Source organism: Lathyrus oleraceus, chromosome 4 (genome assembly GCF_024323335.1).
Source record: "Lathyrus oleraceus cultivar Zhongwan6 chromosome 4, CAAS_Psat_ZW6_1.0, whole genome shotgun sequence".
NCBI classification, from domain to species: Eukaryota; Viridiplantae; Streptophyta; class Magnoliopsida; order Fabales; family Fabaceae; genus Lathyrus; species Lathyrus oleraceus.
The window spans coordinates 19,527,342-19,554,931 of NC_066582.1; the positions used below are offsets into that span (position 1 = coordinate 19,527,342).

Below are 27,590 nucleotides of genomic sequence, written 5' to 3' on the forward strand. Positions count from 1 at the left end.
AATATCATCAATTGCAGCTTCTCCTTCCACAACTTTTAGTTTCATATCAAACTTGGACGTCTTCTTTTGTTTTTGTTATACCCCATCTTTGCCCCTAATTCAATAAATCAATGCATTCACAAGACATTTGCATCCTCTTCATATCATATCATGCATTTCTTTTTGCATAATGTTTAAAAAGTCAACCGTAATAAAACTTATGTTTTGTAGACAGATCGATTGAATTGATTCTGAATTGTGCATAAATTTAACGGGCAAAAAATTTAAAGATCGGACTTGTAGATGTCAGTTTTATTGATCTATGATTCACGTAGTTCAACTTGGCATGCTTGTTTTATTTTTTCGACTCTTGGCATGTTCATATTTTGATAAGCCTGAGCCTTTTCAATCTGACACTTTTTACTACAAAATTTGATCTTTATTTGTTTGTTCTACGAAATTATATTTCATGTAGATTGTTTTAATACATTCATTTTATTTTTTGCGCATTTTTGCGCCTGATTTTTATTCATTTAGTTTCCTTTTATTTTTGTTCTTTTGTCAAAATATCTAGAAAAAAATAAATAGAAATAATTAAATAATCATTTGATTTTTATTTTCTTTATTAAAAAAGATTTGATTTGATTTGATTTAATCAATTTAAAACTCATTTGGTCACATAAAATATCTAAGGGTAATGTGGACATTTTGAATTAATTGGTAAGCCCTAATGTGTGTTACTAAGTGTTAATCTCTAGCCAAAGGATCAAAGTTATCAATGGTCCACATATCACACCATATGGATCCCTCTCTTTCTTTCCTAATTTTCATATAGAAAATAAAAGAAATAAAAAAAAGCAACCAATGAGAAGGTGAGATGCGCCCCACATGACCAAGGGCTTCTCAATTTGAAATGAAAAAAAAGCTGATGGTGGAAATAGGCTTTTTCATGTGAACCCCCATCCAGGTTTTGACAACTAGCGAAATCAAATGGATACCACCTCAGTTTTTGAAGACTCACAAGAAACAAAAATACTCCCTTCTCACATTGAGATAATGCGTGAACAAAAAGGGGACTCACCAATGGGAATACCTCATTTTTTCTTCAAAGACCTTCCACTAAAACACTACAAAAATCCTTTCACTCTTTTTTCATCAACCGAACAAAAATCTCATTCCCTCTCTCGTCACTTTCCTCTTTTCATTTCTTAGATAGCCTCACTTTCCTTTTTTTATTTCTTCATCCAATACCAACACTTTTTTCTCCTCCCTTGAAAACGCACATTAACCACCTTGTTACACCTCACAACGACTCACTAGAGGTGACAGGAAACACAAGAAATATGGGTTTGAATTGGGTTTCTAAAAATGAAAGCTTTTTAAACCAACACAATCAAACAGTAACGCGAACAAGAAAAATAACACAATTATTTTTATCCTGGTTCGCTGTTAACAAAGCTACCTCCAGTCCACCCACCAAGGTGATTTTTCCTTCTCACCAAGGACTTAATCGATTATAACCGAAACTGATTACAGACACCACAAAGATAACACACATTTGTCTTATTGAGTCCATTTGACTAAAATCTAGTCACTCAAGGAATACACTCAAATAAATGAGATTTACAAGGATGTGTTTGCAATATTACTTCTAAGAAAGCAGATTAACACAAGTTAAATACAATGAAGTTCTCACACAATAACGAACAAAAACTCTATGTGTGTTTACAAAAACTATACACAAATACTATCCAAGTTCCTTTATATAAGAGACAACTCACTTTTTGGGTTTATTGAATAATCAATGTATCTAGTCTATAAATCGACCAAATACATTGGTTATTCATTTAACTTAAAAAATTAGTTGTCTCTTATATAATGGAACAAAGGTAGTAATATTTACTTTAACAAAAGCTTTATGTATGAGCGTAGTATAGGGCAATGAATTAGCATGAGCATTAGCATTAGCCTTATCCAATCTTCCAAGTTTCCTTTATACAAGCAGTTAAAAAATCCGTTGGAGGATAGAATTGGAATAGAAAAATTTCAGTTGTCTCTTTGTATAATGGTTTTCTTATAGGAGACAAAATAATATAGTACTGTCCTTAGTCCACAAAATCAATGTAGTGAAGGGACGAGTGATCTTGTACTGTGTGTTATTTTCCTGATGCAAAACCTTTTGATCTTATCTTCTAATCTTTAAAGGCTTCTGAATAAATGATGTTAAAGCATGCTTAGATGGATCAAGAGCCTAGTTGAGAGAATCTTCAGAACCTCGGTCTTTCTTGTCTTGACACAGCTCCTCAAAACCCGGTCTTCAGAGTCTTCAGATCTTGTTCTTCAGAGTCTTCAGAACTTGAGAGCGTAAAATCTTGAAGGCTTGAAAATCCTCTAGAAGCTCTTCAATCAGAGTCACAATCAGAAGCTTTAGCACAAATGTTCATTAGAACCATTGTCCAAGAGCTTTCTAGAACTTTACAGCATCTTGTAGAGCACCTTGTATCTCTTCAGATTCAGAGTGTGTTGAGTATAGAATCTGATGACATCACACATCAATTCTTCAGAGTCAGAACCTGTTAGCAAAAGATACACACTAGACAAAAACCATTAGGGTACAAAATTATTCTCTAAGAAAAAATGCATTGTTATCATTAAAACTAAAGGCCAACTGCATAACCAAATCTTGTTCTTACACTCACGACAACCATTTTCATCGGCGGTTCATTCTGTTCGCTACCCAACACCAACACAAACTCTGGCGAACTCTATAACTCACCATCTCATCCAACTTCACATTCTTCCTCCCTCAAGCCATCAACTCTCTCTCACATAACCTTTCAAAAAAATAAATTCCACCGTGCTCCATTCTCTCTTACACCATACCGTGTCGTAGTTCCAAAATCCTTCATGGTAAAACTCTTCCCTCTCTTACACCTACATAAACTACCACCACCTCACACATCCGTTCACACCATTGGTTTCACATTTCCTTCCATACGAATCACCATCACAACGGTCCTTCTTGTATAATGTCCTTCCAAACTCCTTGCTCCACCACTCCAAACCCAACTTCCGCCTCCTTTCGAACAACAAACTCCACCATAACAACACAATCCTCCAGTACATAACCACCCTTTCACGTCCAAAACTAAACCGAGATCCAATCACAAATCCACGCCATCCTTCACCATCATCGTTTCTCCACCACATAAGCTCTTCTCTCGCTATCGCTCCACACAAATTAGTTGCCCGCAGAGATAAATGAGTGAAGGTATCGTTACTTGTTTTTTTCTTATGATTCTTGATTTTTTGTTTCAATAAGAACTTGAGAGGGGAATGAAGAATCATGTGGAGAGGAAGAGTTTCTGATTCCCGTTTTCTCCCTTTTACGTGTTCTGTGTTTTTGGCTTGAAAGGGTCAAACCTCAAGTGTCATTGAATCCCTTATTTCCTTTTTATTATTTTTATTTATTTATTTATTTATTTTCACTTTATAATTATTATATGTTATTATTATAAAAAATGTATTTAGATTAAGTATTAGACTTTTGTTATGTATACTAGGCCCATTAACAATTACACCTTCTATATGCTATAATTAATTTTTTAATTTTGTAAATAATTTATATGTGCTACTTGTATGTGCCGATGTTTACGCCGATTCGATTCCCGTAACATTGAACTCATGTCGCAATTCTATTTTGATAGGCACTTGTTATATATTTTTTTGAGTGCTGTCATTTTCAACTCGTAGGTGACGGTATCTTTACATTGTATTATGCTTCATTCTTACTTTGACTTATTTGCGATTAGCGAGTTAAGCGTTAGCAACATCGTTGTATTTTCTTATAATTACATGCAATATGTGCAATTCGTTTTTGTTACGTTGCTTATATAATTTCATTACGTCTCGCATAATCAATTGCGTTACGACATGCCTTTGCGTACGTTAAAATTTCATTTTGTTAGGATCTTGTTTCCTCGCATTATAATCCGTTGCATTTTGATTTATTTGCGTTGACCACTCTTATGCGTTAGGAATTTGCAATTCGATTTGTGTTGAGATACAATGATCCAACTTTGTTAAATTTAAATCGAATTTGAATCCTACTTTTTGTAGCTTTGCATTGCACGTCTTCGCATTACGCGACATCGATTCATGTCCTTTCGATATGATTTTGATTTGTGCATGTTTCGTTTTGCTTTAATCTTTCAATTCAATTATAATGAATTTGTGTTGTAAATATGTTGTATAAGCTCCTATCCTTTTACTTTGTTGCACACTTTGTACAATATTATGATTCGATTTTCTTTATGGCATTAAATTATGCCTCGCGCTAGAGTTCACGTCCCCACGCTAGAATTCACGCCCCTTGCTTGGCAATTTACAACCGTGTTGTGATTCTCACCTTTCATTTATTTTCAAAAACATTTTTAAAATCGAATCAAATCATTTCTTATTTCAAGTCAACGCAGGTTAAACCTTGATCAACATCGAGTGCATTTTCTTAATCAAATTAAAATACCTATTACCTTTTTTCACAATAACTTGGAAGAAAAAAGATCGATTGGATATAAACCTTCTCTTTCTCCGAGTGTTTGGACACTGTTGTAGAGCTTCATGTTCGAACTCTCGTCTTTTGTATTAAAAACACAATAATTAATTAAACTCAGTTGGTTCTCTTATAAAAGAATAAGGATTGATTGGGTGTATACCTTCTCCTTCCCCGATTATTTGGATATTGGTTGTAGAGCTTGATGTACGAATAATCATCTTCCGTTAAGGAACCTTGACTAAATTCACCATTTTTACAATAAATTAGAAGGAAAATGATTGATTGGGTGTAGACCTTCTTTTTCCACGAATACTTGGACACTATATTAGAGCTCATTGTTTGAATACTCATCTTTCGACTAAAAACAATCTCAACACATCAAACTTGTCTTTCCTCACCCCAACACTATCATAACTCTTTTCATAAACGAAATATGCTTTGTCCATTCCGAGACGATGCAATTTTTTTTTCCTACCGTGCGCAAGAAGTTAGAACACTTTCCGTTCGAATGTGACGAGAACAAATATGTGAGAATCCAGATTATGTCATCCATTTTCTGATGCAATGTCAATGTTCATTTCTCCATGTTTTGGGTAGTAAGTAATGTTTTCCGTTTGAATTCGACAAAATAACTTATGCTAAAATCAACCAACAAACAAACATTTTCTACTCAGAACTACGTAGCTTTGAGTTCTCCATCGCACTCGGATATACATAGGAGCAAGACCCGCAATCTTGTCAGGCACATTAATAAAAAAACCTTTTTGTGACCCCTTTTCTTTTATGTTTACACTTTTGACCACTCGAAGAAAACAAACGACAAAAGTTAACATTTCAATCGCAAATATAACTAAATGGTTCAAGTTAAGTATAACAGATGTGTGAGGCGCTAATATCTTCCCCTCGCATAATCGACTTTCGAACCCGATTTTGGTTGCGACGACCATATTCTTTTTCTTTTAAGGGTTTTATCTATATTTTTCCTTTACTATTTGGTATAAATAAAGTTTGGTGGTGACTCTGTTATCTTGAGCGTGCAAGCGCTCGTGGTCATTTTTTGCACCGCAACAGCTGATAACTCTGTTGGGGACTGCTCCTACAAGAGAGAGTCAAGTCTAATTTAGTTCAATTTTAAATGAACGTTAGCTTTGTTTACTTGTTTTCTTCCGCACATACCCTGCCCATTGAAATCCCTACATATGCCACGTTGAATGTCACACATGCAAAAATTTACGTCGATTGTGAAAATTAGATAGAATGACTTAATGATGTTGTTTAAAGACATAAGGGACTACATTGATCGTTTTAAAAATTAAGAGACCAATATATATATATATATATATATATATATATATATATATATATATATATATATATATATATATATATATATATATATATCTTAAAAAAAGTCTTTGCATCTAAATTGAGTTGTACATTAATTATTAATATATGGCTAAAGTAACACTTCTAATGCATAAAGTGAAATAATGTTACAATCAATTTATGATAATCAATTCTAGCTAGTAAAGAAACAAATCGAATTTTTATTTCTTCAATTTGAAAGTGATAAAGTTTCACCCAAACTACCATTGGCTTAAATCATTAGCCATCCATCTTTATCTCTGCCACATATTCTAATTTCTTTGCAAGAAGTGGTTCTTCCAAAGTTGTTCTGTTGCTTCTTTCACCATCCTCCATCTTTGATTGTGGTGGTTCTTGTTTTGTCCCATTAAAATCTTTGGCTTGTTCCCATAACACAATATACAAACCAATGATCATCCAATAGCCTCAACCAAACTGAAACAGATATAAATGCATGTGAGTGAGAATAAGTCACAGTTCGATCTTCCGCAACTAAGATCAAGAGTTGGAAACACTTGATACTAGAACTGACTCCCAAAATGGATTAGTCTGTTCAATGAATCGGATATTGGTGGTAAAAAAAGAAAAACAATAATACAATTATATATATGAAACAGTTTATCACCTTCCTACGTAGAGATGTTTATGCAGAAACGTATCACCTACCAAAGCTGTAAAAAAAATTGCTAGAGGGTTGAACATTACATAATACAAAATGGACCTCTTTGTGATATGCACCATGGTTGAATGAAAAAATTAACCGCAATGCCAATTCACTATATCCCGAAAACATGCTGATTTTGGTGTTAGATGAATATAACTGTAACAACCTATACCAATTGAATAGTTTCTAAGAGACCGTGACAAACTTACTGAATATAAACAACATGAAATTCATAATGTTGAAGGCAAAATCCATGCTTGAAGATCATGTTCTTGGATTACACCCAATATAGCCGACTGTATCGTTGCGAATAGACACATCCAAAAAGTCAACAATACATGATCCGGGTAGTACAAAGAAATCGGAACTTGCATAATCATTCAACATGACCAAAAAACACTACTTGCTAAGAGCAACAAATAGTCCAGAATCCAATTCTCATCTTCACTTGTAGTGAGATGTTTGGAATCAGGAAGAAAGAATTCCATGTGTAACAACTTATTTCATGCTCTATGTTTTTTCATTTCATGCTTCATCAACGTTCATTAGAAGTCAATGAGCTTGAATATAAGATCAAATGGACACATGATCAAATAGTACATAGTAAAAATCAAATATCCTTTCCACTACCTGATTTTCTGGGCAAAGACAATACTATACATCACACCTGTCACTGAATTTGTGGGTGAAAGACAATACACAGTATCACTCCTTTCATCTTCCAACAGTAGACAACCACTCTATGAGCTTTTCCCATTTTTCCCTCCAACGTTCTTCTTCTTATGCTATATAAGTGAGACTTGAAGAAAAGTGTCGGTGCTACAACAACTTGACAAGTCTGTTTCTTTGTGAAAAGCTATCATCTTTTGTACACAATTTTTCTTTAAGTATTTGTTTATCATTTGTGTAAAATATGCTTGTATAGAAACAATTTGTAACACATAAAATATTATTCAAACTGTTTGTTTGATTCCTTAAGGAGACTAGGATATATTTGGATCGTTAAGAAAGCAAAGAAGGTTATTCTTTGTGGGTCCTTAAGGAGATTAGGGTATATTCAGATCCTTGAGAAGACAATGAAAGTTATTCTTTGTAATTATTGTAATATGTTGATTATAGCGGATTAAATCCTTGTGTATAAGGAAAAATCACCTCGTCGGGTGAACTGGAGTAGCTTTAAGTTTCAAACGAACCAGGATAAAAATGCTTATGTTTCTATCTCTTTGTTAGTAATTTTTTAGTGGTGTTTTTGAGTTTGATAAAAAGCTTTTGTTTTATAAAACCTAATTCAACCCCCCTCTTTTTTATGTTTTTCACACCTTCATCTCCTTTTTTCGTTCTCATCAATGCAACAATCATCATTTTGTGTCACTTTATTTTTGTGTTAGTTGATCTTGGGAGGCCGTTTTATGAGATTTATAATTTTTTTGTCTTAGACTTATGCTGTTGGATATATATTTTTTGACATAAAAAGAAATATTAACACATTCAAGTACTTTTGCATTTTGTTTTTGTTATTGATGTAAGATGTGTTTTTATTTTTAAAACAGACAGATGCAAAATATGTGTCTTTTTTTATAAAGGAAAAAAAGGTATTTCTTCTTTTACCTTTTCCATGAAGCATACACACTCATATCGTGCAAAGTTTTTGACAAACATGAGTCTTGATATGGTTGTCTTTCATATGTCATATATTCCTATTCTTGGAACTTTTTTTCCAATAATGAATCAACATGTATGTTGTTTTCATTAATTTGAATGCCTTTCAAGACAATATGATACATCAGTGTCAACTTTTTCCAAAATCTCAAATATTCTCGATGACTTCAAATTCATCCCTAACCAAAATTGCAAATAAATAATAAATAATAATGTGAAATAAAAAAAAAATTCCATATTTTCAATTTCATTTACATCAAACTGTAAATCATAAATTTTCTAATTTTTCCTTTGAGTAACCTACCATCATATCTCGTGTTTCATCTAGTCTTTTTCGATAATTCTACAATATAATTGAAATTTTAATATATTTGAAAACTAAAATAAACATAGAAATCATATAAAAATAAATAAAAACATTATTTTTGAAATGAAATCCTAGTTATCTGAAAGTAGTAGAATTCCATCCAGAAATGCTTACAGTTCTGAGTCTAGCTTTCCACGACAACACTTTCTCTTCAGAAGATTTAATATTCCTAACTTCAGTTTTGAGTCAAGCTTTCCACGACAACACTTTCTCTTCAGAAGATTTAATATTCCTAACTTCTCTCACATATTTTCTTAGAACTTTAGGCTCAAATTCAGCATGCAAATGAAGAAACCATGAAAATGAAATCGAACAGAGGCACATAAATTGAAGGGTGGAAAATGAAATCGAACGACTGCGAGCAATAGCAATTGACTCTGAATGGGTGAGTGAAATGGCTAGAGGGTTCGAAAACGAAAATGGTGGTGAGGAGCTAACAATCAAATTTTTTTATTTTATTTATTCTGAATGTTATCTTTATTTTGAGAGTCGTGACACCGTTATTTTTAAATATATTATAAAATATGTCTCACATTATCATCTAAACATTTAACCGAATTTTAGATGAGATTTTATCTATTTTAGAAGTCTCGTGTTCAATACCTTGAGATACCATATTTAATAATAAATATTAAGATAGAATTCAAACTCAAGTTGTATAAGCAAAGCATTAATATATTTCTTGAAATTTGTCACGCATATAGAAGCACAGCCTAATGCATAAAGTGAAATAATGTTACAATCAATTTATCATAATCAATTCTAGCTAGTAAAGAAACTAATCGAGTTTTTATTTCTTCAATCTGAGTGCTAAACTTTCACTGCCCTCCATCTTTATCTCTGCCACATATTCTGATTTCTCTGCAACAAGTGGTTCTTCCAAATCTATTCTATTACTTCTTTCACCATCCTCCATCTTTGATTGTGGTTGTTCTTGTTTGGTCCCATCAAAGTCTTTGGCTTTTCCCCATAACACAATATACAAACCAACTATCACCCCAATAGCCCCAACCAAACTGAAATGGACATAAATGAATGTGAGTGAGAATAAGCCTAGGTTCGATCTCCCGCAACTGAGATCAGGAGGGAGCCAGAATCACTTGATACCAGAACTGACTCCCGGAACGGATTAGTCTGGTGGTAAAAAAAGAAAAACAATAATACAATTATATTATACGAAATAGTTTATCACCTTCCAACGTAGAGCTGTTCATGCAGAAACGTAGCAGCTACCAAAGCTGTAAAAACAGCTGCTAGAGGGTTGAACATTACACAGTACAATGGACCTCTCTGTGATATGCACCATGATTGAATGAAAAAACTAATCGCAATGCCAATTCCCTATATCCCGAAAACATACCGATTTTGGTGTTAGACGAATATAACTGCAAAAAACAATACCAATTTGAATAGTTTCTAAGAGACCGTGACAGACTTACCGAATATAAACAGCATGAAATTCCTAACGTCGAATGCAAAATCCATGCTTGAAGATCATGTTCTTGGATCACAGCCATTATAGTCGACTGTATCGTTGCGAATAAACACATCCAAAAAGTCGAAAATACATGATCCGGGCAGTACGAAGAAATCGGAACCTGCATAATCATCCAACATGACCAAAAAACACTACTTGCTAAGAGCAACAAACAACCCAGAATCCAATTATCATCTTCACTTGCAGTGAGACCTATAGAATCCATGTGTAACAACTTATTCCCTTTGAGAAATGCCATGGTTAAGGCTCCACTGACACAACAAATTGTCCCTAATATCTTGGCCACGCTTCCTAAACTTCGAAGGTCGATTTTCTCAAATCTAATCATTCAAAAACCAGAATTGTTATTGAATATTAATTAAGTAACCAAAACAAATATTAGTATCAAATTGCTAATTTCTGTAAATTAATTACCCCAAAATTGCTGCAAATACGAAAGTTAATGCAGGTATCAAATTAGTCATAGCAGTAGCTGCGGTAGAAGATGCATAGAATAATCCACTAAAATATGCATTCTGATTTACAGTAACCCTGCACGTACAAAATAACAGAAACTGGGTGAGTTTCACTATTACTGGTCGATCACATAATTTAACATCACACTGTGGTTGCAGAGTCCACTGCATCAGTAATATTTGAGCTATAATTACATAATTACAGTTGCGAATTACAATTTCAAACCATGTCACAAGTTATTAGCAAACTATACCCAAAAAGAGAGGTCATAAACATCCAAAAGAAACCCTTTAATCCTACTGATGTCGTCAAAGATCGTCTCCTGCAATACAAAAGAAGCATATATAATATTAGGGGCTGAGAGTATGAATAATAATAGAGGAAAAGTTCATCAAATATATATACCTCTTATTAGAGAGAAAGATGAAAGGTGCCAATGCCAAAGTGGCTATGCCTTGCCTATACATTACATAGATGGTTGGACTCAATCCATCTGAAAAGGCAGCTTTTGTCAATATTGCAAGAACTGTATAATGAATTTGTAACCCTATCATAATCATTAGCATTACTGAACCACCCATTTTCAGATGAATCAAATATGAAACAAGCTTGTTTCAACTACTTGAATTACTGTCTTAGCTCAATGGTTTTATAAGAAGAATTATCGAAGTACAACGTTTTTAATAAAACGAAAATTTTAAATATTCGTAGGTATTATATTATATTATCCAAGGTATTTTTAATTTAAAATTCAATGTATTATTAATTTAAATTAATATTTTTAATATATATTTTTTAAATTCAATGTATTTTAATTAAATTATTTATATTTTTAAATTGTCAAAATTGGAAATTTTTAAATAGGAAATTATTCAACGATATTTAATAAATATGCAATTAAAAATAGTTATAATTTTTAAAAATATTTAAATATATAAATAAACAAATAAATAAATAAATAATATATATATATATATATATATATATATATATATATATATATATATATATATATATATATATATATATATATATATATATATATATATATATATATATGATCAGTGACACCTCATATAACTCTTCACCCTATATCCGTATAACAAAATCTATCGTTAGATTGAAATATATTATCATATAGATTAATCCTACAAAATATTATGTTAAGAAAAAATTATTTGCTATGTTAAAGAGAATGATAAAAATTAACAGTTTTCATGAAATTTTGTAAGACATTCGTTTTTATGTATCTTGTTAACATGTCAAATGATTTTCGATTGATATTAAATTTTATAGACATGATCTATATGATAATAACTTTCAATCTAACGATGAATTTTGTTATACGAACATATGGTGAAGCGTTATTAGAGGTGTCATGTTATTAAGTTTGACACCTTGATGTCATTTGATCCTGATATATATATATATATATATATATATATATATATATATATATATATATATATATATATATATATATATATATATATATATATATATGTGTGTGTGTGTGTGTGTGTGTGTGTGTGTGTGCGCGCGTGCGCGTGCGCGCGCGCACACACACATGTGAACATGCGTCCATGTGTGTGTTACACTGGATTTTTCGACCTGACCATAAGTGACAAATATAAATGAGAAAAGCTATGAATATGCCATGTGAAAGGTCAAAGATATAATAGATCCACATTACTATATGACTCAAGGTCGGAAGTCACATAGAGTGATACTGGTAAAAAATGGCAAGGTCGAAATACATTGTGAGGAACTTGGAGACTTAGTGAAATTGTGCTATGTTGGCTAAGGTTGGAGTTCATTACTACAATGAAAGCAATGTCGATTCAGTCACCACATGTGGAGTTCATCATTACAATGGACAATGCAACATAATATGTTAGCTTAACATAGTCGACATCGAAGACTTTGACGATGGTAGTCAGTTTTGGCGCTCAGCAAAGCAGTTAGGAAATTCAAATGATGTCACAAGGTGGGAACTAAGTTGGCCTCGACAGTTATTCAGAAACACGTAGAGGCACGTCGAGGAAAACCGTTGCATGGACTTGGGACGTGTCATCACAAGAGTAGTTTACCATTCTTAGATAGTTATCATATAGTAGTATATAAGGATACTTAAGTTCATTTTGTAAGGGGGTTCACAATTGTACACATTTTTGCAAACTCAAAGTATCCGCATGTTGAGAAACAAGTGAGGAAAGATGTATGTATGCATTCCACCATTTCATATATTTCAAGCAACTTTACATTAAAAATCCTTTTTATGCATTAACTTACCTTTCGATGTCCTTTACTTTTCCTATCAATTTACATCACTTGCACTTTAATTTCAGTCTTTTCTTTTCATGCACCTGCCTTTTTGATTTCAAAGCCTTTACTTTACTTGCATTCTACTTGTAGTCCTTTTATTCCCTAAAACTTTTCTTATTACAAGCAATCACAACAAACATTTTCCAGCAATTATGGTTTTTCACCAGTCATAAAAACACACAAATATGTATGGTAGATTTTCGAGTTTGATCCATTAAGTATTAATAGAAACTTATATTTGTTTATCAAATTTCATAGTAAACAAATTGATACACCTAGTGGGACAGTTTTGTGTATTTTTTTTATTTTACTTATTTGTGTTTTTAAAATCAGAATTTTTATTTGTATTTTCATCAACTTTTCATCCTGTATGTGAGTGTGTATGAGATTAAGGTGCGGAAACATAACAAAGAGAGAAGTAAGGATACATGTTAAAAGATACTTTAAAAGAATGGTGAATCCTATGAACAACAATGGAGACCAACCTTCTAATACCGCTGGGACAGGAACGGTTTCTGCAACTGTAACTGAACCCAGTCCTTCGACTACTAGTGCTACGGTAACACCATCAACAATGGTGGTACCAACAACGTTACCTGAAGGGACGGTTTCGTCCCTAATACCTCAGAGTCACCTAGTGGCTCCAAGACCAATAATGACATTAGACTATAAGCCTTTTGCCACAAACTTTACAATGCCCGTACCAGGGCGTGAACAACCTTTTGAAATGCCAACAACGGTGATGGCAAGTTTACAAAATAACTCATTGACATTTGTGGATAATGTTGTAAATGTATATTCCCCTATTATGGCAGTTGGCTCAGCCATAGGCAACCAATTGTCAAAATATGTCACCCAATATAGGGATGGGATTTGGTTCCCAAGCAATGCCTGCTTTAACAACAAATTATGTTATGGCAATGCTGTAACAAATGGATGAGAGTAACCATGACATGGTGAACACACTAATCCAACAGATGGGTACAATATTTAACCCATTGATTCGGAATACAAATCAGAGTTACCAACAATTGACAACTCAAATGACCAAAATTGTTAATTCTTTTGGTGCTCTCACAGTGCAGGTTCAACTAGTCGCCCAACCTTAAATTGGTAGGCAGGTTTGAGACCAGGGGGTAGTATTAGAAGAGAATATTGTGAACGAAGGACATCAGATGAACCCCCAATTGGCCGGACAAGAGATACCTGTTGGTGAGCGTAATCCACCTGTGGTAGTTGTTAATCGAAACTAGGACGCTGACCAGGTGGTCCATCAAGTTCGATAGGGAAATATGTTGGGAGAAAATAACTTAACAACCATTGTTGAAAGGACAATGGCTCAAAATAGGGTTAATATGGGCATGCAAAGTCCAAACTAGACATTTCCCCTATCAGAGTATGTGTTACAAACTGAATTACAAAAGGGATGAAAAGTCCCTAAATTTACAAAATTTGTTGGTGACATAAACGACTCTACTGTCGAACACATTGTTCGTTACCTGACTGAGGAAGGTGCCATTTCTAACAATGAGAACCCGAGGATGAGGATACCACGCTGGATCAATAGGACACTCGACCAAGGACTGCAACACTTTCAAAGATAAAGTACAACAGTTGATTGAGAAGAAGTACTTAACCCTTCAAGGAGGAAATCTATTAGTGAACAGAAACCTCATACTCAAGTGAGTTCCAAGACTGCTAGAAGCATTTCTTGAAGCTGGTGAATCAAGAGGGCTACTCATCCTCATAGTTGATAATCATTATGCCATATATATCATTTTCATTTGCAATTTGTTTTATTGTTAAAGTATTGTTTACTTTTGAGTTTGATGTTTTTTAAATGGTAATGATAATGAAATGAACAAGCATTTTCTGAATCAATCCATTTGTATTCACTCTGCACATATTCATTTTTTCCATTCTTCAAAAAGAAAAAACAATATCAAAATTTCTCCTATTCACTTACTTTTATCAAACTTTTGTTTAAGCAAAGATCAGAGGGAGAATGATGAAAACGAAATACCCAAAATACCTTATAGTATGCTTCTGAATAAAACTTTTCTAAAGATGTAAGGCATTATTTCAATTCATAAACACCTAAGATATAAGGAGTTAATCCCTAGTCAACCCCTTTGAGCCTAGAAGTTGGTGTTTCTTTTCTGTATGAAAAAAATCTTAATTTTAACCTGGGGCAGGGTAGTTGCTCGGTTAATTTGGATATGCATTCAAATTCCAACAGAAAAAGAAGTGCATCTGAGGTTCAACCGTATCCTCTCTTCGAACACATCACACATTGTTAGGAAAAAGGTGAACTTTCAAAAGCCTACAGCAGTTATTTCTCTTGAACCATCAAAACATGGCAGACACAACCCTTTCAAAAAATAAAGTGTACAAATGTCATACAAGTTATTCCTAGAAATGAAAAATTAGAAGAAAAAAGAAAGAAAGTCCGCTAAGTCGAAAAATCTGAAAGATGAATTAGGCAAAAATTAGGGCATCCCGTTGGACTGTTCAAAAGAAACAGTCCAGGTAAAAATTAGGGATAAGAAGAAAATTGAGAAGAAGGATCATAGAAAATCCTTAAACAAAATATAGAACAAGAACAAGCTTGTATGACTATCAAACAAAAGTAGGTGACTGCCACCTCAAGCAAAAAATATCAGGGGTTCTTGACCCATCACAACTTCACCCTTAATAACCTCTTGGAAGTTGAATGCTTGTGTCGAATTAACTAAATATAAGACTGGAGATCATCAAGAAGAATGAGGTGGATTAAAATTAAAATTTTGAGCCATATATCCTTTGTTTCGAAAATCATGAACAAGGCCACGTTGTGACCTTCAAAAGACATAAAATTCTGGTAAGCAGATCCTGGATGTCGTACACGATGTCACGACACCAGGGTCAACACATTGTCACACCACAAACAATATTAGGATTTAAATAAAAGCATAAAAGAAAATAACACAAGCAGTTGTTAACCGAGTTCGGTGCAACGTCACCTACATCTGGGGACTACCAAGCCAGGAAGGAAATCCACTATTACAGAATTAGTTCGATGTTCTAAACAACCTCAAGTTTTACAAACTTCTCGCCTAATCTCTACCCGTGGACGTTTCTATCTAAGACTCTCATAGATATGAGACCTTTCTCACTTTCAATCACACACAATGATAATGATTTTAATCAAATAATAGAAGACACTCTTCTAAAACATATAATCCACTCTTGCTTAAAAGCTTATGAGTGATTAACAATTACAACTCAAAACACAGTCTAACTTTAATATCAACGAGATATAAAAGTGGCTCACAAATAACAAATAACAACTAAAACCCTAACAAAGACAATATTCAGCGTTGCTTCAGTGTCTTCTTAGATTTAGACGCGATCTATAAATAAAATTTGATCGAAATGGGCTTCGGGCTTGATTCACAGAAGATCCAAGGACTCTGCACAATCTTCTACATATTTGATTTCAATCAGATCATATATTTCCTAAAATATTTCGACATCTTTACTTCATAAACAAGTGAAGGCAAAACAATCTTTTTGCTTTTTAGAAAACGCTCTACTTTACTCACATATTTTGTGAACTAAATCTTCAGCGTATCTTTAGATATCTCTAAAAAGGAAACAAATCTTACAAGATACTAAAACTGGTCACACTCCAATGTTGAACCAACATGCCAGGACATCTTGTTCAACATCGAACTAGAATACTTGTTTTTCCAAAATGCAGTCAATCACTACATGCCAGACCTAAGAACCCCCCCCCCCCCTTTTGGCAAATTTTTGCTAAAATAACCTTTGCATAGACCAACAAGAATGAGGGTAAGGATACAAGCACAACAAAAACAAAATCCTTTTCCCCCAAAACACCAGAGGCAGGCACAACAGAAAAGAACATTGCCTCACATCAGAGAAAAAATAATTTCTCTTTAGTCAGGATGTCAAGACATTTGTCCTGACATAATTAACATCGGGAACCCACTTCAAACAAGTCTATCATTATAGAAAAATAATGCTCCCCTTGAGTAGCAAACCAGGGGCAAGAGCTACTCCCCATCCATATGTGCTCCCCCTTATTGGGCAGGAGATAAGGCAGAGCTAATAAACAAACAAATAAACATAACTCTAAAGTTAATCAATCACAATCACATCACCATAACTACTCCCCCTTTTTAGCCAAAAAGTTGACAAACACAACCAAACATGAGAGTTAGCAGAGCAGTCAAAAGATAGGTTACAAACCAATAGCACGATAAAGTACATAAATATTCAGAGCATAACCCACACAAAACAACAAATAGAAGTGCAATCAACACACAGGAAAAAACCCAGAGTTAGAGTGCTTCATTCCTTATCACTACTGGTAGTTTCTTCATCATCGCTTGCATCAGTACCTTCTTCATTTTCATCTTCTACACCTTTTCCATCACCTTTCAAATCTCCTTTTTCTTCAGACAAGGCTTTTATCAACATTTCAATCTTGTTTTACCTCTCAGTACAACTTTTGATAGTTTCATCCAAGGTCTTGCAGGTATCTTTTAGCTCAGCAAGGATGCTTGTTCTAGTAGTAGCCCTGGAAGATGTCTGTGCAGATGTCAAGATAATGTTGGAACATGTTTCCCAGTGAACAACCTATAATATAATGAGAGAGGAGGGTCCCATTTGTAGATACTATCAGAAATGGTTAATATACTTATGTGTTGACTCAGAATAACACCTTAGATCAATGAGGGGAAAACTATTGGCATCTTCATAGCATAAGAGGCAACATGCTTCATAGTTTGATCAAAGACATATGATCCAAAATCAAAACTTGACTTGGTCCCTATAATTTAAATAAACTTACCTAGTCCTGTAGCAATGTTGGAAGTGTGATTGGTTGGAACCCAATTAACAACTCCAATTTTGTGAAGTACAACATACTTCACACTCAAGGCACTTGTAAATAGTTTCTCTTTCCTAGGCCATTCCTTTACTTTTTTAGAAGTAATCTCTCTACAGATAACATTGTCATATACTTCTACTTCAGCTTGTTCTTCTTCATTTCTGCCCAAAAACCTATTTATTATTTCAGGAGAAAAATCCACACATCTTCCTCTTACATACACTTTTCTAAACTCCTTTCTCCTCTTGTTATCACATTCCTTAGAGATATTCACAATAAATTCTTTAACAAGCATTTCATAACACTTGGCAAATCCAGTTACAATTTTCATTAATCCAACCTCTTGAATCAGACTCATCATCCTTTTGAATTCAAAATCATCTTTGCCCAGTTCCTTTTCCAGCGCTAATCTTCTTTGATAAACAAATTTCTTTTTTTCAACATTCTCCATAGAGTGAAAGGAAATATTGTCAATTGGAACTTCAGGAATATTTGTTGGAATCTTCTTCCCAGATGCTTGCTTTCTGGCAATGGACATGATGTCCTGAACATTATGTTTGACATCATGGTTAGAATCACTAGAATCAGAAGCAACTTCCTTCCTCTTAAGGGATTTCTTCTTAGAAACATGAGTAATAACCTTGCTCCATCTTTTTGTAGGGCTAACACTGGCTCTTTTCCTGAGAGATTCGGAGGGCGTGCTGGAGGATTCAATAGCTTGACCTGTTTTGTTCTTCAATCTTTTAGCTATTCCTGGAGCAAGTGTTTAACCGATGGGCAAATCATCAGAGTCCAGATCCTCTATATTTACTATGATAGTGTATTGATCCTTTTTCTCAATAAAGTTTTCATCTTTGTCAGCCAGATCTCCAGTCATCCCTTCAGACACCTCTTTGTCTTTCGATTTTTCAGGAGACATAGTAGATACATTCACATCAAATTTATTCAAGGGAGTTTTGGTAGTGTTATCAGGTTGGGCCAAGGATGTGGAGACATGTGGCACGACATTAATCTTGGGTTCAATACCAACACTTGAGAGATCAACACACAAATGTTCTTACTACGTCGTTTATGTCTGCAACGATCATGTTGGATTTACTCAAAGTAGTAACAGTCTTAGATTTGTTACTGGTTTCAGAGGCTTCAACATCTTCCATAACATTTGGCATAACAGGACCATCTTTAGAAACACCAACATTAGGTTCAACACTAATGGGGTCAAGATAATATTCATAGAATGGGATTTCTTTACAGCAGTAGAGGGTTCAAGAGTTTTTACATTTTTAGCAGTCATGGATGAAGAGGAAGAGGTACTTACGTTAGAGGGCTTACCTTTCCTCGAAGCATATTTTGTGACCTTCCTTATAGGGGTTGCATGGACAAGAACTATCGAAAGAGGAATGGCATCAGTAATGACATTAGAGAGATTTATCTTAGTATCTACATTTTTAGGGTTCAATTTCTCCTTGGTGTGTTTGCTAGGAGTTGAGATAGAAGGTTGAGACATTTTGGAGATTTTAGATATGAACTGCAAATAGAAGATAGAGAGATGAGAGTGACTGAGAGTAAGTTTGAGAGAGAGAATAAAGAAGGTGGCATGAATGATGTTTATAGAATGGTTAGGTTGATGCGTTGGGAAAATAAGTAAAAGTTGTAATGATATTCCTTGAGTTTTGTGCACCATTAAATGGATGGAAGATAAAATTTGATTTCTATATCTTTATATCAGTAATTGCTATAATTCTTCAAGCATGCAAATGCCCAATTCACCCCTTAATTTTTAAAACTGATTTGCATCTAAGGCTTTAGTAGAAATATTTGCCAGTTGCTTATCAGTGGTTACATGCTCAAGAGTAACAATTTTGTCTTCAACAAGATCCCTTATAAAATAATGACGGATATCAATATGTTTAGTTCTGCTGTGTTGAATAGGATTCTTGGAAATGTTAATAGCACTTAGGTTGTCACAATAAAATGTCATTACATCTTGCTGGACATTGTATTCTTCTAACATTTGTTTCATCCAAATTAATTGAGAACAACCGCTTCCTGTTGCAATATATTCATCCTCAACCGTAGATAAAGACAAACTATTTTTCTTCCTGCTGAACCAAGATATAAGATTATTTCCCAAGAAGAAATATCCTCCATAATTTCTCTTTCTATCATCAGCACTACCTGCCCAATCTGCATCACAATATCCTATAAGCAATGGATTCACATTATGAGAATACAACATTCCATGGTCAATAGTTCCATTGATATACTTCAGGATCCTTTTTACTTGAGTAATGTGACTCATTTTGGGTTCAGTCTGATACCTTTCACATACTCCTACAGCAAATGTAAAGTCAGGTCTGTTAGCTGTAAGATACAACAAACTACCAATCATACTCCTGTACAGACTTTGATACAGATTTACACCTTTTTCATCTTTAGTCAATTTCAAGTGGGTTGGTGCAGGTGTCCTTTTATGACTAGCATATTCCATGCCAAACTTCTTTACTATGCTATTAGCATAATTGCTTTGAGAGATAAAGATAGTGTCATCCATTTGTTTGACTTGGAGCCCAAGAAAGTAAGTCAACTCGCCAACAAGACTCATTTCAAATTCAGATTGCATCTGCCTGAAAAAATGTTGGACCATCTGGTTTGACATCCCTCCAAACACAATGTCATCAACATATATTTGAGCTATCATGAGTTTACCATGCTCTTCTTTAACAAACAATGTCTTGTCTGTTCCTCCTTTCCTGTATCCATTATTGACAAGGAACTCAATGAGCCTTTCATACCAGGCCCTAGGTGCTTGCTTTAATCTATAAAGAGCTTTCCTTAGTTTGTAAACATGATCTGGAAAGTTAGGATCTATGAACCCCTTGGGTTATTCAACATATTCTTCTTCATTCAAGTACCCATTTAAGAAGGCATTTTTCACATCCAGTTGAAATAACTTAAATTTAAGTAAACAAGCCACTCCTAAAAGTAGTCTTATTGACTCAAGGCAAGAAATAGGAGAAAAAGTCTCATCAAAATCAACCCCTTAAATTTGAGTGTATCCTTGAGCAACAAGTCTAGCCTTGTTTCTAGTCACAATTCCTTTTTTGTCAGATTTGTTCTTGAAGATCTATTTTGTCCCAATAACATTCATTCCTTTAGGCCTAGGAACTAAGTCCCATACTTCATTTCTTATAAATTGTCCTAGTTCTTCTTGCATAGAATTGATCCAAAATTCATCAGTCAAGGCTTCCTTCATATTTTTAGGTTCAAACTTTGAGACAAAGCAAGCATTTGATATCACATCTCTAGATCTAGTGGTGACCTCTTTGTTAAGATTTCCAATAATGAGTTTTGTTGGATGATCTTTCTGAGATTTAATAGAGGGACCTTTGTTGACTTGATGGTTGTCGAGTTCAGTGCCTCCTGGTTCACTGTCTGACTCAATAACTTCCTCATTTTCAGAAGTGTCAATCTGCTGAGTTGATGTGCCAACATCTTCATCAGCATCAGTCCCTTTTTCCGTGATATTATCATCCACTACAACATTGATGGATTCCATCATGGCTTTGGTTCTGGAATTAAAAACTCTATAGGCTCTTATATTTATAGAGTATCCCATAAATCTTCCTTCATCACTCTTGGGATCCATCTTTCTTCTTTATTCACGATCATCCAAATGAAGCATTTGCTTCCTAATACATGAAAGTATTTGACAATAGGCTTCCTTCCTTTCCACAGTTCATAAAGATTAGGTGAATTACTTGTTCTTAGAGTTACTCTATTATGAGTATAGCAAACAATATTCATTTCTTCATCCTAAAAATGGTAGGATAGTTGCTTGGCATGAAGCATGACTCTAGCTGATTCTTATAGAGTCATGTTCTTGCGTTCAACAACACCGTTTTGCTGAGGGGTGATGGGAGCAGAGAACTCATGACCAATACCTTCAGAGGAGCATAATTTATCAAATTTTCTAATTTCAAATTCCTTCCTATGGTCACTTTGAATATTGACAATTCCATTCCTTCTCTCTTTGAAGCCTTTGACATAAATCTTTGAACACCTCAAAGACATCTGATTTTTCTTTGATGAAGTTCACCCAAGTGAATCTTGAAAAATCATCAACAACTATATAGACATATCTTTTCCCACCAAGGTTATCGACCTGCATAAGTCCCATTAAATCCATATGTAGAAGTTCCAAAACTTTTGAAGTGGTCTGATGTTGTAACTTAGGATGTGACATCTTGGTTTGCTTCCCTATTTGACACTCACCGCATACTTTACCTTCTTCAATTTTGAGCTTTGGAATACCTCCGATGGCTTCTTTTGATACAATATTTTTCATGCCTTTCAGATGTAAATGTCCAAGTTTTTGGTGCCATAGGTTGACTTCGTCTTCTTTCGATATCAGGCATGTGGAAGAGCAGTTAATTTCTTGAGATGTCCATAAGTAATAGTTGTACTTAAACCTGACTCCCTTCATCAGTACTTCATTTTCTCATCAGTGACCAAACACTTGGATTTTGTGAAATTGACTTTAAGTCCCTCATCACATAGCTGGCTGATGCTAATCAAATTAGCAGTTAGGCCTTTTACCAACAGGACATTATCAAGACTCAGGAGTCCTGTAAAAGCTAGTCTTCCAACTCCTTTAATTTCACATTTAGCCCCATCTACAAACGTGACATAACCGGTTGAGTAGGACTTGAGGTTCTCCAAGAACTTCTTGTCACCTATCATGTGTCTAGAACATCCACTGTCAAAATACCAGTCTTCTCGAGCTAAAGCTCTAAGAGAGATGTGAGCTATGAGACTAGAGTTGATATGCTTGGGTATCCGCTCCTTCCTATTGTTAGTTATCATTTGATTAGGCATGAGCTGTGTTGGATACCTGGGATAGCCATACAGTTTGAAGCAGAAAGGTTTTATATGACCATATTTTCCATAGTAATGACATCTTCAGCGTAATAACTTGCCTCCAGTTTGAGTATTCTGATGTCTGACACGATGTTGAGTCAGATGTTTAGACATTACATGCTCAAGCTCCCTTTTAGGAAGAACAAAGTTGGTGATAAAGATTTCTCCTTGTTTATCCAGAGATTGATAATTAAAGCCAATCCCCCTCAGATCTCCAACAACTTTTCCAACTTGCAAAACTTCATCTAACACATTAGATACCTTATTCAACATTCTTACATCCTTTGTCATGTTATCAAGTTTGGAAGTCAACAATATCACCTCATCTTGAAGATTAGAGATGGTAGATTGATATCTTTCATTTTCAGCCTGTAGCTGAGATATAACTTTCTTCTGTTTTTCTCCCAGCTGACACACTTCTTCACTTCTGATGCGCAATTCTCTTTAGGAGGCAGCCGGTTCCTCATAGGATACTTCTTCATCACATGAATCTTCATCAGATTCATATCTTCCAGTTAAAGCAGTTACATGTTTAGTAGCTTCATCCTCAGGTTCACTTTCAGAGTTATCAATCATCAGACCAAGAGACAGACAACCCTTTTTTTGTTTCTTGAGATATATAGGACATTCTACTCTAACGTGTCCAAATCCTTCACACCCATGACACAGAATACATTTACCTTGATTGAATCTCTCTTCAGTTCTTGTTCTTTCCTAAAAGTCATTATTATTCATGATGTCAGATGGAATGTTCTTGACATTATGTCTTAACTTCCTATTTATTTTATTTAGCACCTTGTTGAATTATCTTCCAAGTAGTATAATAACATTAGTCATTCCTTCACCAGTATCCAAGTCACATTGGTCTTTTTCATCTTCAGTGTTGGATACAAAAGCTATGATCTTGTTTTTCTTTTCAGATCTGTCACTAATACCCAATTCAAAATTTTGGAGAGACCCAATAAGTTCATCTATTCTCATGCTGCTGATGTCTTGAGCTTCTTCAATGGCTATGACCTTCATATCAAATTTCTTAGGTAGGGACTTGAGAATTTTTCTGACCAGTTTTTCTTTTGACATCTTTTCTCATAAGGCACTAGATGAATTAGCTATTTCAAGAATACTCATGTGAAACTCATGAATATTCTAATCATCTTTCATCTTTGGATTTCTCAAATCTGGTAGTGAGGAGCTGAAGCCTAGACATCTTTACTTTAGATGTGTCTTCATGAGTAGTTCTGAGGATCTCACACGCATCTTCAACTACATTATATGTGTTTTTCAACCTGAATATGTTTTTGTCAACACCATTGAATAGAGCATTCAAAGCTTTGGAGTTTCCAAGAGTCAGTTTATCTTCTTCCTTAGACCAGTCCTCTTCAGGCTTCAGATCCACAGTAGCCTTCCCATCTTTGTCATTCACAGAAGGATGTTCCCAACCCTTGATGACAACTTTCCAGGTCTTGCTATTCATAGATTTTAGGAATGCCACCATCCTTGCCTTCCAATAGTCATAGTTATATCCATCTAAGATGAGGGGACTGTTAATAAATCCTCCTTCCTTGTCCATGCTACCAGAAAGCATCTTCCCCAGATGTCACCCAGAAACAAAGCAGGATGCCTGCTCTGATACCAATTGGAATTCTGGTAAGCAGATCCTAGGCGTCGTACACGATGCCACGACACTAGGATCAGCATATTATCACACCATAAACAATATTAGGATTTAAATAAAATCATGAAAGAAAATAACACAAGCAGTTGTTAACCCAATTAGGTGCAATGTCACCTACATCTGGGGGCTACCAATCCAGGAAAGAAATCCACTATCATAGAATTAGTTCGAAGTTCTAAACAACCTCAGGTTTTACAAACTTCTCACCTAATCTTTACCCGGGGACGTTTCTATCTAAGACTCTCCTACATATGAGACCCCTCTCATTTTCAATCCCACACAGTGATAATGACTTTAATTAAATAATAGAAGACATTCTTCTAAAACATATAATCCACTCTTGCTTAAAAGCTTATGAGTGATTAACAATTACAACTCAAAACACAATCCGACTCTAATATCAACGAGATATAAGAGTGGGCTCACAAATAAGAAAGAACAACTAAAACCCTAACACATATAATATTAAGCTTTGCTTCAATGTCTTCTTAGGTTTAGACGCGATCTATAAATAAAATTTGATCGTCATCTTTACTTCATAAACAAGTCAAGGCAAAACAATCTTTTTGCTTTTTAGAAAATGCTCTACTTGACTCATATATTTCGTGAACTAAATCTTCAGCGTATCTTTATATATCTCTCAAAAGGAAACAAATCTTAAAAGATACTAAAACTGGTCACACTTCAATGTTGAACCAACATGTCAGGACATCTTATTCAACATCGAACTAGAATACTTGTTTTTCCAAAATGCAGTCAATCACTACATGCCAGACCTAACAAGACCTAATTAAAGCAAGGTTTATTTTGAAAGAATACTCAGCAAGGTTGCGTTAACCTGACTCATAAGATACTTGCTAATCATTTGTATTGGTATAAATTTCTTGTATCATTGTTCACACTTTGATTAAACCATTGATTCATTCACTGTACATCATATTGTTTCAATAGTGACGTTGATTTCAAAACTTGCATAAGCATTGCGTTAAAATTACCATTTTTGAATAAACAATTTATATCTGCAATTCAACACTTACCATCAAGGAAGTTCCGGCAATGAACAATCAAAAAGGAATTCGATCATCTAAGGACCCTATTATGAGGGGAAAGCAGTCAAAAAACATTGTGGTCAGGGGAAAATCCCTCAAAAGAATAGTCAAGGCTCGACAAATCATCTCAAGATTCAGTCAATCTGGGAAAATCACTTCAAGGCTCAGTAAATCCCTCAAAGAATCGGTTAATTAGGGGCACCCTGCTTCGAGTTCAAGCACTAGGGAAAGCCATCTCAAGATTTGGTTATGGTAAGACTACTTCCAAACATCCTCTAAAGGAAAGCTTCTTCATAGACACAACAAACTAGGGGAAGGTACGTTATAGACGGATGAGTCCTCTCTATATCTTCCAGTTGTTCAAGCCAAATTCTACCGTACATCAGCAACTATCAAGTTCAAAACATATGTCGGGGAATTATGTTGGAATAGCATCTTCTTAACGGGAAGCTTGTTGCAAGAAACCTTCTTGGTCTTAACCGTTCAAACAACCAGAGCATCATCATGTGTTGACATCAATCATGTTTGCATACACTAGCATTACTCTTACATCATATCATGCATTTCATCTTGTGCATTATGGCATCACCCATATATCAAAAAAATCCAACCTTGATTGGTACCTCAAAGTCCAGTTCTCGTCTGCCAGTCACTTTTCAAATCTAGTTCTCGTCGGGACGTTAACATTAAGACCTAGTTCCTGTCTGGTAGCCAACTCTTGTTTGGTAGTTAAGTTTTCAAAATCATTCCCGCCTGGTAGTCAGCCCAAAGAGTCTTTTGCATATCCCTAACAAATTTCAGCCGATAGTAGCTAAATATGATGTCTTCAGCCAAGAGCATATGAATATGGTCATTTATTCCCCCAACGAGTCTTTTTGTACATCCCTAACAGATTCACTTCTGGCCAAGAGTAGCTAGAAGCAATATCCTTCAACCAAAAGTAGTTGGATGCGATTAGTTTCAGCCAAAGCAGTTGAACATGACATCGTCAACCAAGAGCAACTGAATATGATCATTTCTTCCTTAAGAGATTTATCTTCAGTGAAGTGTAGTGGTAAATTTTTTGAGACTAATCTATTGATTAACTTAACTCATAAAGCAAGAGTCACCACCGCGCTTTTATTGTTTCCAAATGAAAAGGGAAAAAGTACAAATAAAACCCGAAGAAGTTTTAAAACAAAACTAATAAAAACAGAACAAGGGTCTGGGGGTTAGTTATGCAAAGGGAACCTCTTTAAAAATGTGTACATTTTGTGTTTGCCAAGACCTTTTGAAGTCTCATGCCTACGTACTAACAAAGTGCAATGGAGGATCAAAACCTTGTAGTTCGTGATAGAAATAACAAAGGTGTTTGTTTTGACTTATTTTAAATGAAAAGTCATTTTGTCATTTTGAGGAGAATACTCAACTAGTCACCCACAAGTATAAGAACTTTGCATCATCATGAGAAGGGCTCCAACTTGGATAAGGATCAACAAGTATGCCACTAGCTCTCTTAGATGGAAAAGAATTATCATCAATGCTATGGGGATAGGATAATTATATCTCAACTATTGAAATGACTCATGTCTAAACTTTTCAAAATATTTTAAAAGGCTAGGTGCACAAAGGGCACAAAAATTATTTAAATGAGTTGTGCATTTTTTAGGTCTTTTGAAAATGGTCTAAATATGCTTAAGATGAATTAGAATTTATTAGGAAAGGGTTTTGAAAATCACTTGATAAAAGTCAAGATTTATTGAGAAAGTGGTTCAAGTTAGAAAACAAGAAGGTTTTTGAAAAGGGGGAGAAGATTTAAAAATTAAAGAAAGGGAGGAGAAGAAGAGACTATCCTAGAGCATAAATTAAAAGTTAGGGAGGAAAGATCTAACCAAGAGATAACAAGCTTTATGACATAAGTTAAGCAAGAATTCCCTCCGTTATATTAAGCCTCAAACAAGCCAAATAAGCAAATAATAATCCATGTATCAAATGAAACCAAAATAACCAAACCAAGTCTTCAAAGGAAGTCCCAAGTCAAACGTACCAGATGGATTCTAAGGTCTCAAATCACAAGCCCCAAAGAAAAGGTCAAGATCCTAATTCTAAGTCCATAACTCCACAATGATGCCAAGGATAGTAACCACAAGTCCATGAGTCGGGAGAACCAAGCTCTTTTTTAGGTTTTCTTTATTAGTGTTT

General features: G+C 34.5%; 1 protein-coding gene and 1 long non-coding RNA gene across 3 annotated transcripts; both read right to left on the reverse strand.

The window, feature by feature from the left end:
- Positions 1–5,960: 5,960 nt before the first annotated feature.
- On the reverse strand, positions 5,961–9,065 carry LOC127138495 (uncharacterized). 2 transcript variants are annotated; one of them, XR_007808789.1, is made up of 3 exons: positions 8,704–9,065; positions 8,172–8,401; positions 5,961–6,334 (listed from the first exon to the last, which is right to left on the reverse strand). It is a non-coding gene; the product is annotated as an uncharacterized LOC127138495 (long non-coding RNA). The 2 variants fall into 2 exon arrangements; XR_007808788.1 differs by lacking the exon at positions 8,172–8,401.
- Positions 9,066–9,243: 178 nt separating this feature from the next.
- Positions 9,244–11,191, reverse strand: LOC127138496 (WAT1-related protein At4g28040). Its single transcript, XM_051064959.1, has 6 exons — positions 10,949–11,191; positions 10,797–10,865; positions 10,502–10,618; positions 10,029–10,407; positions 9,782–9,930; positions 9,244–9,605 (listed from the first exon to the last, which is right to left on the reverse strand). The coding sequence occupies exons 1-6, from the start codon at positions 11,122–11,124 to the stop codon at positions 9,380–9,382; spliced, it is 1,116 nt and encodes a 371-aa protein (XP_050920916.1). The 5' UTR covers positions 11,125–11,191; the 3' UTR covers positions 9,244–9,379.
- Positions 11,192–27,590: the final 16,399 nt, after the last annotated feature.